At 40.1% G+C, this 15,320-nt stretch overlaps 1 protein-coding gene across 3 annotated transcripts in view; it reads right to left on the bottom strand.

Moving 5' to 3' along the window:
• Positions 1–15,320, bottom strand: part of LOC150091707 (uncharacterized) — a 191,953-nt gene that overhangs the window by 50,033 nt on the left and 126,600 nt on the right. For all 3 annotated transcript variants that reach the window (XM_090376518.1, XM_090376511.1, XM_090376502.1), the window contains exon 7: positions 14,788–14,869. In XM_090376518.1, coding sequence (XP_090232644.1) covers positions 14,788–14,869 — 82 coding nt within the window. The remainder of the gene's footprint in view (positions 1–14,787; positions 14,870–15,320) is intronic.

Below are 15,320 nucleotides of genomic sequence, written 5' to 3'. Positions count from 1 at the left end.
AGAACGGAGGGGGGCAGTTGCCCTCTGACTCACAGCCTTATAAAATGCACTGTTTGCTTGATGTTTGCAGAGCAATCGGGTACGGGACATGATACTGCCATGGGGGATGTCTTTGTGTGTGCGCGATGCAAGGAGTGTATCGATATCAGGCAAAAACTCAGCGTTCTCGTGGGCCTATATGAGAGCTTGAAGGACAGGGTGGATGCCCTCGAAGAAACTAAATTGAGGGGCCCATCAAGCTCTCAGCTGCACACATCAACGCCAGAGCTTGCACTTGGGCATCACGTGACACAGAGGCAACCCCCAAGGCAGAATGCGCTGGTCCCGAAGGAACTAGTAGTTGTTGGTGACTCTATTGTCAGGGAAACGGGGAACATGCTTTGTAAAAAGGATAGGTGGAACAGGACCAGGGTATGTCTGCCAGGGGCAAAGGTTGATGACGTTGTAGAGCGAATATCATCTTCTAAGGGCACAAAAGGTGATATAGTTGAACACGTTGGCACTAATGATATTAAGAGTAGAAGACCGGCAGAATTACTTAACAAGTACAGGTCACTGTTGAACAAAAGCCGAGAATTAGGGTTGAATTTGAAAGTGTCTGCAATTCTGCCCAGACACGATAGGAGGGAGTATATGATGAGAGCCTTGTCAATCAATTCGGCCCTGGAAAGATTGTGCAAGGCTCAAGGGGTACAATTTTTTTCAGCCTGGTCTGTATTTGTTAACAGGAGAGACTGCTTCTAAAGGGATGGGATACACTTAAATAGAAAGGGTGCAAGAATATTTGCTGATGCTATCGAGGCAGTGTTAGGTGGATCGGAAAACTGCTAGCTTGGGGGGAGACAAAGACCAATAGATTGACAGTAGCCACTGGAAGAGGTGAAAGAGATTCTTGCACTGCTTCTATTAGAATGAGCAGAAGCCTGGAAAACAAGATGCATGATATTTCAGAGACTGCTGGGAGCCATTGCGGTACAAGTAAACACATGGGTTGTGTTAGGGTAGCTATGAATAGAAACAGGTGCAGGTATACTTGCGTGTACACCAATGCTAGGAGTTTAGTAAACAAATTTGATGAATTTGAGGTATTGCTCAAAACATCAAAGGCAGATATTGTTGGGATATCAGAGACGTGATGTCAACACAGATATAAGGGATGCAGAACTGGAATTTGGGGAGTACAACGTCTACAGAAAGGATAGACAGGATAGGAAGGGGGGAGGGGTTATGCTATTAGTTAAGAAACACATAAAAACCAAGGAAGTGAAGCCAGTCGACATCGCTGGGCAGTGCAGTGTTGAGTCAGTTTGGTGTGACATAAGCATTGGGAGATCAAAATTGAGAGTAGGAGTGTGCTATAGGCCTAATGACTCTGATGACTATAATAAGAAACTGTACAGGGAAATAGTGGGCCAGTAAATCAGAGAGTCTTATAATGGGAGATTTTAATTTCCCAGATATTGACTGGAATTTGGGGGCTGGTTACTCACACACTAGCAGGGCTTTTGTGGATTTATTGGATGATTGTTTTCTACATCAGCATGTTCGGGAGGCAACTAGAGGGAGTAATACTCTTGATTTGATTATCAGCAGTGATTCTTCATGCATTAAGAATCTGCAGATAAATGAACCACTAGGTGGCAGTGATCACAGTGTGCTGAAGTAGGGTTTACTCAGAGGTAACTACCATTAGGGGTAAAGGGAAGGGTTATTGCTTCCGTAAAGGCGACTACGATGGACTGAGACAGTATTTAAATTCTATACAGTGGGACCAACTGATAATGTTACCAACAGCAAATTCAAAATGGGAAGCATTCAAAGAACTTATCTTGGAAGCTACTAGGCTTTACATACCAACTAAGAAATATTGTTCAAGGTTTAGGCCAAAATGGATGTCAGATGAACTAATGAGGCATATGGCAGAGAAGAAAAATGCATGAGATACTTACAAATTAACACATGACACAGAAGCCTATGATAGATACAAGTTGATATGCAACCAAGTTACAAAGGAGGTTAGGCAGGCGAAGGCAGATTACGAGAAATCCTTGGCAAGGGATGCAAAGAAAAACAGCAAAGAGTTCTTTACTTATGTAAACTCTAGAAGGAAGGGGATGAATCAGATTGGTCCACTTGATATCGATGGGTGAACTGTTGATGATCCTGCTCAGGTAGCTAACAAACTAAATGAATATTTTGCATCGACACTCACACATGAGGAGTTATTCAGCGAGGGGAATGCCAGAGGTGTATTCAACTCTAGCAGTAAGCTACAGAATCTTGAAATAACTGGGAGTAAAGTGGAGGAGAAATTGTTGAAGATAAACACAAGAAAGGCACCCGGGGTGGATGGGATCTATCCAGTTATATTAAAGGAGGCAGCAAAGGAAGTAAGCAAACCCTTAGCCATAATTATGAGAGCTTCCTTGGACTCGGGGAAGGTACCCATAGACTGGAAATGTGCAAATGTGACCCCAATTCACAAAGGAGGATCAAAGGCTGACACACGTAATTATAGACCTGTGAGCTTAACTTCTGTTCCAGGAAAATTAATGGAGGCACTGGTTAAAGAAGCACTGCAGGATCATTTAGACAAGACTTCAGTTATAGCTCGGACACAGCATGGTTTTGTTAAGGGGAAGTCTTGCCTGACCAATTTGATTGGATACTATGATGCAGTCACAAAAGAACTGGATGCAGGGAATAGCTTTGATATTATATACTTGGATCTTAGAAAGGCTTTTGATACTGTTGCACATGGACGACTGCTGCACAAATTGGAGCAGTGTGACATTGGAGGCAAATTGCTGCTATGGATAAAGGGGTTGCTGAGGGGGAGAAGACAGAGAGTGGTAATCAATGGACACTGCTCATCGTGGACTAATGTTATTAGTGGAGTCCCTCAGGGCTCAGTGTTGGGTCCATTATTGTTTTCTGTATTTATAAATGATATTGATGATGGTATATCAAGTTTAATGTCCAAGTTTGCAGACGATACAAAGGTTGGCAGTGTTGTCAAGGACACTACTGACACTATGCTTGCTGCAACAGGATCTGGAAAGGTTGAGCAGATGGGCTGAGAGGTGGCAAATGAGGTTTAACATTGACAAATGTAAAGTACTACACATGGGAAACAGCAACCCCAGAGCAATGTATCAACTTTGTGGTACTACACTGACAGTGGTAGAGAATGAAAGGGACTTGGGGGTGGTTGTGCAGGCAGATATAAAGTTCTCTGAGCAGTGCAGACGGGCGGCAAGAGTAGGTCATGGAGTATTGTCAATGATATACAGGAATTTTTCCAGCAGAGATAAGGAGGTGATTATTCCCTTGTATAAGGCAAAGGTCAGGCCACACCTAGAGTACTGTATACAGGTCTGGAGGCCTCATTTCAAGAAGGATGTAGAGCTGCTGGAACGAGTACCGAGAAGGGCAACAAGATTAGTGAATGGAACAAAGCTGTGCTCTTACGAAGAAAGGCTTAAGTTTTGCAAATTCCAGTGTCTGAAGACTAGGCACCAGCGAGGTGATCTGATAGAGGTGTATAAAGCCTTGAATGGTTTGAGCATGCTCAATGCTGATGGGATTCTTCCTCTAGCTCAGAATAATCACCTGAGAGGGCATAAATTCAAATTGAGGAAAGACAGATGTAGGACAGACGTGCGAAAATTTGCCTTTAGCCCGCGGGTGGTTGGTTGGCGGAACAGACTTCCATCCCTTGTCGTGGAGGTTGATAGCCTAAATAAGTTTAAGGCTCAGCTGGACAGGTATTTTGAACGAACAGAGGGGTGAAGTGGTGTGGGTTTTTTTTTTTTTTTTTTTGGCTGATGCTGCATAACCTTGCTTTCTTGCATCAAATGCCTCTACTAATGCTAATGCTAAAAGGATATCAGAAGGATTTTGATGAATCTTGATGCTAAGAAAGCTCCAGGTTCTGATGGTATTTCTCCACTTGTTCTCAAAACCTGTGCTCCTGAACTTACTCCTATTCTTTTCTGCCTTTTTTTTTTCACTTTCTTATTCCAAAGGTGTTTTTCCTTCTGATTGGAAATTTGCTCATATCCAGCCAGTCCTAAAAAGGGTGACAAATCCCTCCCATCCAATTATCATCCCATTGCAATTACTTCTACTCTTTCTAAAGTAATGGAGAAATCAATTAACTGCCAACTCTTAAACTACCTAGAAACCTTCCCTCTGATCAACGATCGCCAGTATGGATTCCGTCAGTGTCGATCCACTGGTGATATTCTGGTAACATAAGCCAGAATATCACCAGAATATTACCACTGGTGATATTCTGGCTTATGTTACCCATTTATATACTAATTCAGTGGAAAGGTTCGGTGAAACACAAGTAGTTGCTCTTGACTTCTCAAAGGCTTTTGATCGTGTTTGGCATAAAGGTCTTCTAAACAAGCTTCCATCTTATGGTTTGCCAACTGTTTTTAGTAATTGGTTATCCAGTTTTCTCTGTGATCGCTCATTGAGGGTGATGGTAGATGGCTCTCTGTCTTCTAACTTCTCCACTAATGCCGGTGTTCTGCAAGGTTCAGTTCTTTCCCCCACTCTTTTCCTCTTGTATATTAGTGATCTTCTTCCATTGACTGGAAATCCTATCCATAGTTTTGCCGATGATAGCACATTGCATTCCACTTTCCATTTTGAGAAACCTTGTCCTGCTCAATCAGCTTCAATTTCTTGAAAATCTGCTACCAATTCCTTAAATGCCGATCTTCAGGTAATTCTCCAGTGGGGCAAAGACAACTTAGTTGATTTCAACCCTTCTAAAACTCAGTCTTGTCTTATATCTTGCAAAAAGGATTCTTCTGCTCCTATGCTTATCTTTAGTGACACTCCGATTTCTAGGCAAAATGATATATTAGAAGGTGGTAGATGACTTTCATCAACCGGTGAAATACCATCACTTTGCTTATTGGAAGTGGTGAAACCCATGTTTAGTCTCTAGAGCAAAGTTTCCGGCATTCCGCTCTCCCCATACTTCTTCAACCCATGCACGGTACTAAGTACTATAGGTTTTGATACCTTTCGTGTTTGGGGTTTTCATAAAAAAAAAAAATATCTCTTTTGGGGATTACCCTGACTTCTAATCTCTCTTGGCACAAGCACATTACAAATATTGCTTCCTCTGCATCTAAAAATCTTGGTTTTCTCTTTCGCTCTCGGCGTTACTTTTCTTCCAAACAGCTGCTCATTCTGTATAAATCTCAAACCCACCCTGCCATGGAATATTGTTCCCACATCTGGGGTGGTGCCCCCAAAACCTCTCTCAGGCTTCTTGATTCCATTCAGAAGATGGCAGTTAGGTTAATTAACGATTCATCTCTAACAGAGTCTCTCCACTCGTTTTCTCATAGACGTACTGCTTCTGCTGCATACCTCTTCTCCAGATACTTCCATGGACACTGTTCTTCTGAACTGGCTTCTATAATTCCTGCTCTCTCTTTCAAAACAGTCCCAACACGTGCCGCCACCACCCAACATCCATTTACTGTCCAACTTCAAACCCACAGAACCAACTTTTCATCTTAATATCTTCCTAGTTTATTCATTCAACTGCCGTTTTCTGGAAAAAACTTCTTCATACGTATTTCCTGAAAATTACAGTCTACAGAAGTTCAAGTCCAATGTCAACAAATATCTTCTTTCGTCTTCTCAACTTCCAACCCAAGCACGGTACTAAGTACTATAGGTTCTAATATCTCTCATGTTTGGGGTTCACATTAAAAAAAAAAAAAAAAAAAAAATATATGTATATATATATATATATATATATATTATCAGAAGACACAGAAGCCTATGGTAGATATAAGCTAGTCTGTATTCTCAAGTCAAAGGCAGTCAGGCAAGCAAAGGCAGATTACGAGAAATCTTTGGCACAAGATGCTAAGGGCAAAGACTTCTTTACTTATGTAACCTCTAGAAGGAAGGGGATGAATCAGATTGGTCTGCTCGATATTGATGGTTTGACAACCATCAATATCGATGATTGTCAACCATCAATTGATGGTTGATGATCCTGTTCAGGTAGCTGACAAACTGAATGAGTATTTTGCATCTATATTCACACACGAGGAGTTATTTAGGGAGGAGAATGCCAGAAGTTTATCAAACTCTAACATGGAGCTAAAGGATTTTGTAAAAACTGAGAGCAAAAATCTGGAGTTTCCGGGCAACAAAAAAAAAAAAAAAAAAAAAAGAAAAAACCCTTGCCTGAGACTGATCAACTAAACCACATGAAAAAGACCCATAAAAATTCCTCCCATCAGTGGGATAAGTGGAGGAGAAATTGTTGAAGTTAAAACATAAGAAAGACACCTGGGGGGATGGGATCTACCCAGTTATATTAAAGGAGGCAGCAAAGGAAGTAAGAAAACCCTCAGCTATAATTATGAGAGCATTCTGGACTCAGAGGAGGTCCCCATGGACTGGAGATGTGCAAATAAGTCGCCAATTCACAAAGGGTGACACAAGTAATTACTGACCTGTTATTTTAACTTCTGCTCCAGAGAAATTAATGGAAACACTAGTTAAAGAAGCACTGCAGGATCATCTAGACAGGACCGTAGTTATAGTTCAGACACAGCATGGGTTTGTTAGAAGTCTTGTCTGACCAATTTGATTGGATACCATGATGTGATCACAGAGGAACTAGATGCAAAAAATAATTTTGATATCATATACTTGGATTTTAGGAAATCTTTTGATAGTGTTGCATATAGAAGACTACTGTACAAATTTGTCATAGCATGGCAATAAGGGCAAATGCTGTTGTGGATAAAGGGATTGAGTGGGAAAAGACGGAGTGGTAATCAATCGACACTGCTCTTCATGGACTAATGTTATTAGTAGAGTCCCCCCTGCATTCGGTGTTGTGCCCATTGTTGTTTTCTATATTTATCAATGATACTGAAGAAGGTATATCAAGCTTAATGTCCAAGTTTGCAGATGATACAAAGGTTGGCAGGGTTGTTAATGACAGCACACTACTACAACAGGATTTAGAAAAGTCGAGCAGATGGCTGAGAGGTGGCAACTGAAGTTTAACATTGATAAATGCAAAGTGCTGCATATGGGTAGCAGTAACCCCAGAGTAACATACCAACTGTGTGGTACACTCAGGGTAGTGGAGAATGAAAAGGACCTGTTGGTAATTGTGCAGTCTGATATGAGCTTTTTGAATAGTGCAGACAGGCTGCCAGAGCAGATCACGAGGGTCTTGTAAATGATATAAGAAATTTGCGAGCAGGGATGAGGAGGTGATTATCCCTTTGTATAAAGCAACGGACAGGCCACTCCTTGAGTACTGCATACAGGTCTGGAGGCCTCCTTTTAGGAAAGATGTAGAGTTGCTGGAATGAGTACAGAGGAATGCAATGAGATTGGTGAGTGGAACAAAGGGTTTCTCTTACCAAGAAATGTTTAAGTTCTGCAAATTGCAGTGTCTGGAGACTAAGCACATGCAAGGTGATCTTATTGAGGTGTATAAAGCCTTGAATGGTTTGAGAAAGGTCTGTGCTAAGGGTTCTTTCTCTTGCTTAGATTACACATCTTAGGGGGTATATTTTCAAATTGAGGAAAAAAGACAGTTGTACAAAAGATGTGCAGAAATTTGCCTTTAGTCAGCGGGTGGTTGTTTGCTGGAACAAGCTTCCATCTGTTATTGTGGAAGTTGACACATTAAATAAATTCAAGGCAGAAACTAGACACTTTTGGAGTGAATGGTAAGGGATTTTTTTTTTGCTAATGCTGTATAAGCTTTGATTTCTTGCATCATATGACTCTACTAATGCTAATTTACCACTGGCATTAGAGAACCCAGACCATAATAAACTCAAATGCCCTCCTGAAACATTGCCAGTCTGTGACATAGTCTATCATTGAATAACATGATATTTAATAAGTAACGTCGTATTATTGTTGATTGTATTTTATATAAAAAATAACACATGTACATTAGATTTATATATATAACGCCCACATACTATTATTATTTTTCTATTTTATTTTTTTATTATTAAAACTCCAAATACGAGAGGTATTAGAACCTATAGTATTTAGTACCGTGCTTGGGTTGGAGGTTGAGAAGATGAAAGAAGACATTTCTTGACATTAGACTTGAACTCCCCCCCCCCCTTGTTAGTTGTTTGTGCATCAGCTTCTATGGCCATAATACACCTCCCAAAGTTTTTGCATTTTACTGTGATCCAAGCCCGAGGCGGGAATCGAACCCACGACCTTTGGGTTGCCAGGCATGCACTTTACCTACCTGGTTAGCCCGGTCGGCACTTGAACTTCTGTAGACTGTTAGACTTGAACTTTGAAGTTGGACAATGAATGGATGTTGGCTGGTGGCAGTATTCGGACTTTTTTGAAAGAGAGAGCGGGGATTATAGAAGCCAATTCAGAAGAACAATGCCCGTGGAAGTATCTGTAGAAATGTCATGCAGCAGAAACAGTATGTCTATGAGACAGAGAGTGGAGACACTCTCTTAGAGAGGAGTCATTAATTAACCTAACTGCCCTCTTCTGAATGGAATTTAGAAGCCAGAGAGAAGTTTTGGGGGCACTGCCCCAAATGTGGGAACAATATTCCATGTTAGGGCAGATTTGCAATTTGTACAGAGTGAACAGCTGTTTGGAAGAAAAGTAATGCCAAGAATGAAAGAGAAAACCAAGTTTTTTAGATGCAGAGGAAGCAATATTTGTAATGTAGTAGTAGTAGTAGTAGTAGTAGTAGTGGCACATGATGCAAGAAAGCAAGTGTAGGAGCTTATGCAGCATCAGCCAAAAAAAAAAAAAAAAAAAAAAATCACACCATTCCCTCCAAATGCCTGTCCAGTTCCTCCTTAAATTTATTTAACCTATCAACTTCTACAACGACAGATGGAAGTTTGTTCCAGCAATTAATCACCCGCTGGCTAAAGGCAAATTTCCGCACATCTATTCTACATCTGTCCTTTCTTAATTTGAACTTATGTCCCCGTAGGTTGGTAATCTGAACAAGTGGAAGGATCCCAACAGAATTCAGCGTGCTCAACCCATTCAAGGCCTTATAGACCTCAATCAGATCACCGCGCAGGTGCCTAGTCTCCAGCCACTGCAATTTGCAGAACTTAAGCCTCTCTTGGTAAGAGAATCCCTTCATTCCCCTCACCAATCGTGTTGCTCTTCTCTGTACACGCTCAAGCAAATCTACATCCTTCCTAAAATGAGGCCTCCAGACCTGTACGCAGTACTCAAGGCGTGGCCTGACCATTGCCTTATACAGAGGGACAATCACCTCCTTTTCCCTGCTAGCAAAATTCCTATATATCATTGACAAAACCCCATGACCCGCCCTAGCAGCCTGTCTGCACTGCTCAGAAAACTTCATATCTGACTGCACAATTACTCCCAGGTCTTTTTCATTTTCTACCACCTTAAGTGTAGTACCACACAGTTGGTACGTTTCTCTGGGGTTACTTCTACCCATATGCAGTACTTTGCATTTGTCAAGGTTGAATTTCAGTTGCCACTTCTTAGCCCATCTGCCCAAATTATCTAGATCCTGTTGCAGTAGCACACTGCCATTACTGTCATTAACAACCCTGCCAACCTTTGTGTCATCTGCAAACTTCGACATTAAGCCTGATATACCTTCATCAATATCATTGATAAATACACAAAACAACAGTGGACCCAACACCGAACCCTGTGGGACTCCACTAATAACATTAGTCCACGAAGAGCAGCACCCATTGATTACCACCCTCTGTCTTCTCCCACTTAACCATCCTTTTATCCATTGTAGCAACTTACCCTTAATACCATTCTGCTCCAATTTGTACAGTAGTCTTCCATGCGCAACAGTGTCAAAAGCTTTCCTGAAATCCAAGTATATGATATCAAAATTATTTTTTGCATCCAGTTCCTTTGTGACCACATCATAATAACCAATCAAATTTGTCAGACAAGACTTTCCCTTAACAAACCCATGCTGTGTTTGAATTATTGCTGCAGTCTTGTCTAGATGATCCTGCAATGCATCTTTAACCAGCGACTCCATTATTTTACCCGGAACAGAAGTTAAACTAACTGGTCTGTAATTACTCGTGTCACCCTTCGATCCACCTTTGTGAATTGGGGACACATTTGCATATCTCCAGTCCGTGGGAACCTCCCCTGAGTCCAAGGATGCTCTCATAATTATGGCTAAGGGTTTGCTTAGTTGCTTTGCCGCCTCCTTTAAAATAACTGGATAGATCCCATCCACCCCAGGTGCCTTTCTTATGTTTAACTTCAACAATTTCTCCTCCACTTTGCTCTCAGTTATTACAAAATCATTAAGCACACTACTACAATTTGATAACCTTCTTCCATTTTCAAATTGTAATAATTCCTCACGTGTGAATGTAGATGCAAAATACTCATTCAGTTTGTTTGCTATCTGAGCAGGATCATCAACAGTCGAACCATCGATGTCAAGTGGACCAATCATATTCATCCCCTTCCTTTTAGAGTTTATATAAGTAAAGAAATCCTTGCTGTTTTTCTTAGCATCTTTTGCCAAAGATTTCTCGTAATCCGCCTTCGCCTGCCGAACCTCCTTTGTGACCTGATTACAGACTAGCTTATATCTGCCACAGGCTTCTGCGTCACCTGATAATTTATATGCATCCCATGCATTTTTCTTCTCTGTCACGAGTCTCATTAGTTCATTTGATAACCATTTAGGCCTAAACCTTGAACGATATTTCTTAATCGGTATATAAAGTCTAGTAGCTTCCACGATTAATTCTTTGAATGCTTCCCACTTAGAATTTACTGTTTGTAACATCGTCAGTTGATCCCACTGTACAGAATTTAAAAACTGTCTGAGACCACTGTACTCCCCTTTACGGAAGCAAAAACCCTTTCCTTTACCCCTGACGGTAGTTACCTCTTTGAGTAAATCCCACTTCAGCACACTGTGATCACTGCCACCTAGTGGTTCCTTTATCTGCAAATTCTTAATACACGAATGATCACTGCTGATAACCAGATCAAGAGTGTTACTTTCTCTGGTTGCCTTTCGAACATGCTGCTGCAGAAAACAATCATCCAATAACTCCACAAAAGTCTGACTAGTGTGTGAGTGACCAACCCACAAGTTCCAGTCAATATCTGGGAAGTTAAAATCCCCCATTATAAGACATTCTGATTTACTGGCCCACTCTATTTCTCTGTACAATTGTTCATTGTACTCATTCAAGTCATTAGGCCTATAACACACTCCTACTCTTATTTTTCCTTTCGCAGTGCTTATCTCACACCAAACTGACTCATGTTTTTGTGCCAAGAGAGATTAGAAGTCAGGGTAATCCCCAAAAGAAATATATCATTTTGCCTAGAATTCGGAGTGTCACCAAAGATAAGCATAGAAGCTGAAGAATCCTTTTTGCGAGATTTAAGACAAGATTGGGTTTTAGAAGAATTGAAATCCTAGAGAGTTACCAATAGGTTCGGTCTGGTGTACTAACTAGCGGCCGGTCTGCGAACACTGTTTTAGAGCTGTACCCTTGAAATGTAAGGAATATTGGATCTCGTCACGATGTTAATCATAACCTCAAAAGTCATCAATCATACTGCATGATGGAAGAGATAGGGAAGGGTTGACCAGAACTTAGCTCTAGAGACTAAACATCGGCTCCACCACTTCAAGCCTGCAATAAGCAAAGTGGTGGTATTTCACCGGTTGATGAGAGTCGTCTACCACCTAGTACTGCCTGGTAACATACAGGGGCGGCGTTCCTCCATTTGGTGTGGGCGTCACACCTCGACCCCTGCTTAAGTTGGTTCACATCTGGGTGGTCACTCACCATGTACTTGTGCATGGAGGTTATACCCAGGATTACTAACAGTCCCACCATCATGAAGGTGCAAGCAGAGGATTTGGCTGCCACAGACCATCCGGACTTCGCCGAAATTGGGTCCACTTGACTTGAGTGTCACCCGAATATCAGTTCCATCAGCGTTTTAGACTCCCAGGTAGCAAGTACAGCTTTTCTGGCATATCTGAGAGAATGTCTGTGACAACCTCAAGGACCACCTTGGAGGTGATAGGGAAGAGGAAGAGGGGGAGACCTAAGCTGAGATGAAAGGACAAGGTGGCAGAGGATTTAAAAGAGAGGATGGAGGAGAGAGGAAGCCCAGGATAAGGAGGAATGGAGAAAAAGAATTAAGGATGGAAATGCTGACCCCACATAAATGTGGGAAGAAGGCGAAGATAAAGATCTTTTTACTGTTATAAATTTTAACCCCCACCCACAAATGTCAGTGAACAGAAATGTCAACTAATTAGTACGTACATATTAATTATTCCAATTATCACGTATCATTTAATTTTTTAATTGGTAAGGTAATAAAGGGTAAATTTGTGCTTAATATTTCTTTACTTTTATAGCCTCTGGATAATATTCCTATTTTCGCTAATTAGAATCGCTGTTTAATAGAATTAAAATTCAATTCACAAACGTGATCACAATGACTGGCGTTTACTACACATCGTATAGTGAACAGTACTTGACTATGGTGACTCCATCATAACGTGATTTGATTGTACAGTGAACTAATTTTAAAGCGAGAGCCTATTGTGTTTATAACTTTTTTTTACATGAAACTTCGGATAATTGAGACAGCTGCTTAATCAGGCCAAAATGCACTAGTCTCGATATGTCCCAAATAACCGGAATCGACTGTATTAGACTGTTATCTAAAATACCGTTATAGCATTAGCTGTGCTGACATAAAAACATTTAAAATAACTAGCCTAAATAGCAAACCTTTTTAAAGATCATGAGAATTGATAAAACAAAGAGGAACATGTGAATAAATAGTTAAAATTCACACAAGATTCTTTACTATTGTCACTGTAAAAGCAGATACTCTGCAGCAGCAGAGTATCTGCTTTTACACTTACTAATATTTTCTATTATTGTAAAATTCTGAGCATTGGAGATGACCATGGGCTATCTAAGATTAACCACACTATTCTGTGTTTTCATACAAACTGCTTCTGATATAAACTTAGGAAATACTGACTGTACATCTACAATAATAACACGGTAGTAATCGGGCCATGTCCATTACAAAAATACTGTGATATACCAGTTCAAAAGTGCTTCCTCTATTTGCATTAATAGCACCTTTGTGCAGTTTGATTCTCACAAGCAGATGCATGAAAATTGAAGCCAGGGACATCAAATCACAACCCTGTTAATGCAGGATTAAACAGAAGGAAGAAAACTTCCTTCTGTTTAATCCAAGTTTTTATGAATGCAAGTTGAGAAAGCACTTCCGCACTAGTATATCACAGCATTTCTAACGGGCAAGTTCCATATTGCAGCATGCTATGGCACCTCCATAACCAGATGGGCAGGAGCAGCAGTGCGCAGCACACACTTCTTGATTAGACCGGAGTTCGAGCCCGTGACCACCAAATACGGAGGATGCGGAAAGGTCAGGGAATGACCACCGCATATCTCAGGAGTAATATGGCCTTAGTTGTTGATAATGCTCCTAAAAATCAAATAACAAACACCAGCATGCTATTACTGTGGATATATAATTGGTATATTACAAATTACTCGTATTAGAGACATTCTCTATGAAAGTGCAGAAAAAAATGGATGTAATTGGAAGCAACCTGTGATCATCTCCAACACCTTCGGAGATGATTATTATCCAGGAGGAATATTATCCAGAGGCAATAAAAGTAAAGAAACATTAAATGTTAACGACAGTAACGGCAGTGTGCTACTGCAACAGGATCTAGAAAATTTGGGCAGATGAGCTAAGAAGTGGCAACTGAAGTTTAACCTTGACAAATGCAAAGTACTGCATAAATGGGTAGAAGTAACCCCAGAGATAACCCCAAACGTACCAACTGTTCATTTTCAGAAAATGGTCATTTTCTGCACCCAAGTGTGAATAAACTGGCAAACTTTAACTACCAGTTCTGATGATGTGGAAAGAAAAGTTCATCAAAAAATATCAGCTTTGGAGTAATCCAAAGCTGATATTATTTGATGATTTTAACATCAACACAGCCAGATGATTTAATATATTACAAGTTGTTTTAATGGTATTTTAAGTTTCATTCATCCCGTTTACAGTGTAAAATTGAAGCCAGATTCTTTTCAAGAACATATCTCTGTGCAAGTTTGATATTAAAAACATTTTTTTTTTATGAACCCTCTAATGCTTACAGCCTTTTTCAAACTACTGTTCCAGCTCACAAGACCTCTAAAAAGCACAAGTGCTTTTTAGAGGTCTTGTGAGCTTTAAAGGTCTTTTTTATGAACCCTCTAAAAAGCACAAGTGCTTTTTTTTTAGAGGGTTCATAAAAAATGTTTTTAAGCGGACACTTATGGCAAACTTTACCATTCAATTATGCTTGGAATAAAGCATGAAATAATTAAAATTGTGCACTTAAAATTGTGTAATGTTACAAAGTGCATAATTTTGACATCATAATATATAGATGAATAAATAATTTTAAAAAAAATTTATTTAAATTAATTAAAAAGGATTAGCAAAGTGTCTTTCCACACTGTATGGAAAGGCAATGCTAGCTGCAAGGGCTCACAAATTTAGGTTTCCCACTCAAGCTTGATTTAAAATAGATTTTCCTACCTATGAAGCTTAAAAGCTTTATTCAAAGTTTAATTCAAATGAAAAAATTCAATGAAATTTTTAGTTATGAGAAAGTTAAGCCAATATACAGCTAGTATAAAATATCTGACTTACTTTGAGATAACAATTGAGCAATCAAGACTTCCCTTTTGCTCAGTTCCCTTTTCAGTTCTGAATCTCCAACAATATCTGTAATCTGAAGTAACATAAAGACATTAAAAAAAATTAAAGTTTTCAATATTTTTTAAGTAACAGTTTAAGTAGCAGAAGTAACAGTAGAAGACTACTGTTACTTCTCTATCAGAGAAGCATTACTTATTCGAAGCAGTGCAATACCTAGGCAACTTATGAAAGGTATTCACAATATGAGATACACCGATGAGCCAAAACATTATGACCATCTACCTAATATGATGTTGGTTCTCCACGTGCAGCCAAAACAGCTCATACCTGGTAAGGCATGGATGCTAGAAGATTTCTAAATGTCTCGTGGTATCTGGTACCAACATGTAAACAGCAGATCCTTTAACTCCTGTAAGGTCCGTGTTTTTGAGATGCCGCAGATCGGAGTTGCTGTTCCAATACAAACCACAGATGCTTGATGGGATTGATGCCTGGGGAATTTGGAGGGCAGGACAATACCTGGA

This window comes from Mastigoproctus giganteus, chromosome 1 (genome assembly GCF_048544385.1).
Source record: "Mastigoproctus giganteus isolate SK-2022 chromosome 1, ASM4854438v1, whole genome shotgun sequence".
NCBI classification, from domain to species: domain Eukaryota; kingdom Metazoa; phylum Arthropoda; class Arachnida; order Uropygi; family Thelyphonidae; genus Mastigoproctus; species Mastigoproctus giganteus.
The sequence above is the reverse complement of the archived record's forward strand: the minus strand, read 5'-3'. Positions and strand labels throughout refer to the sequence as shown.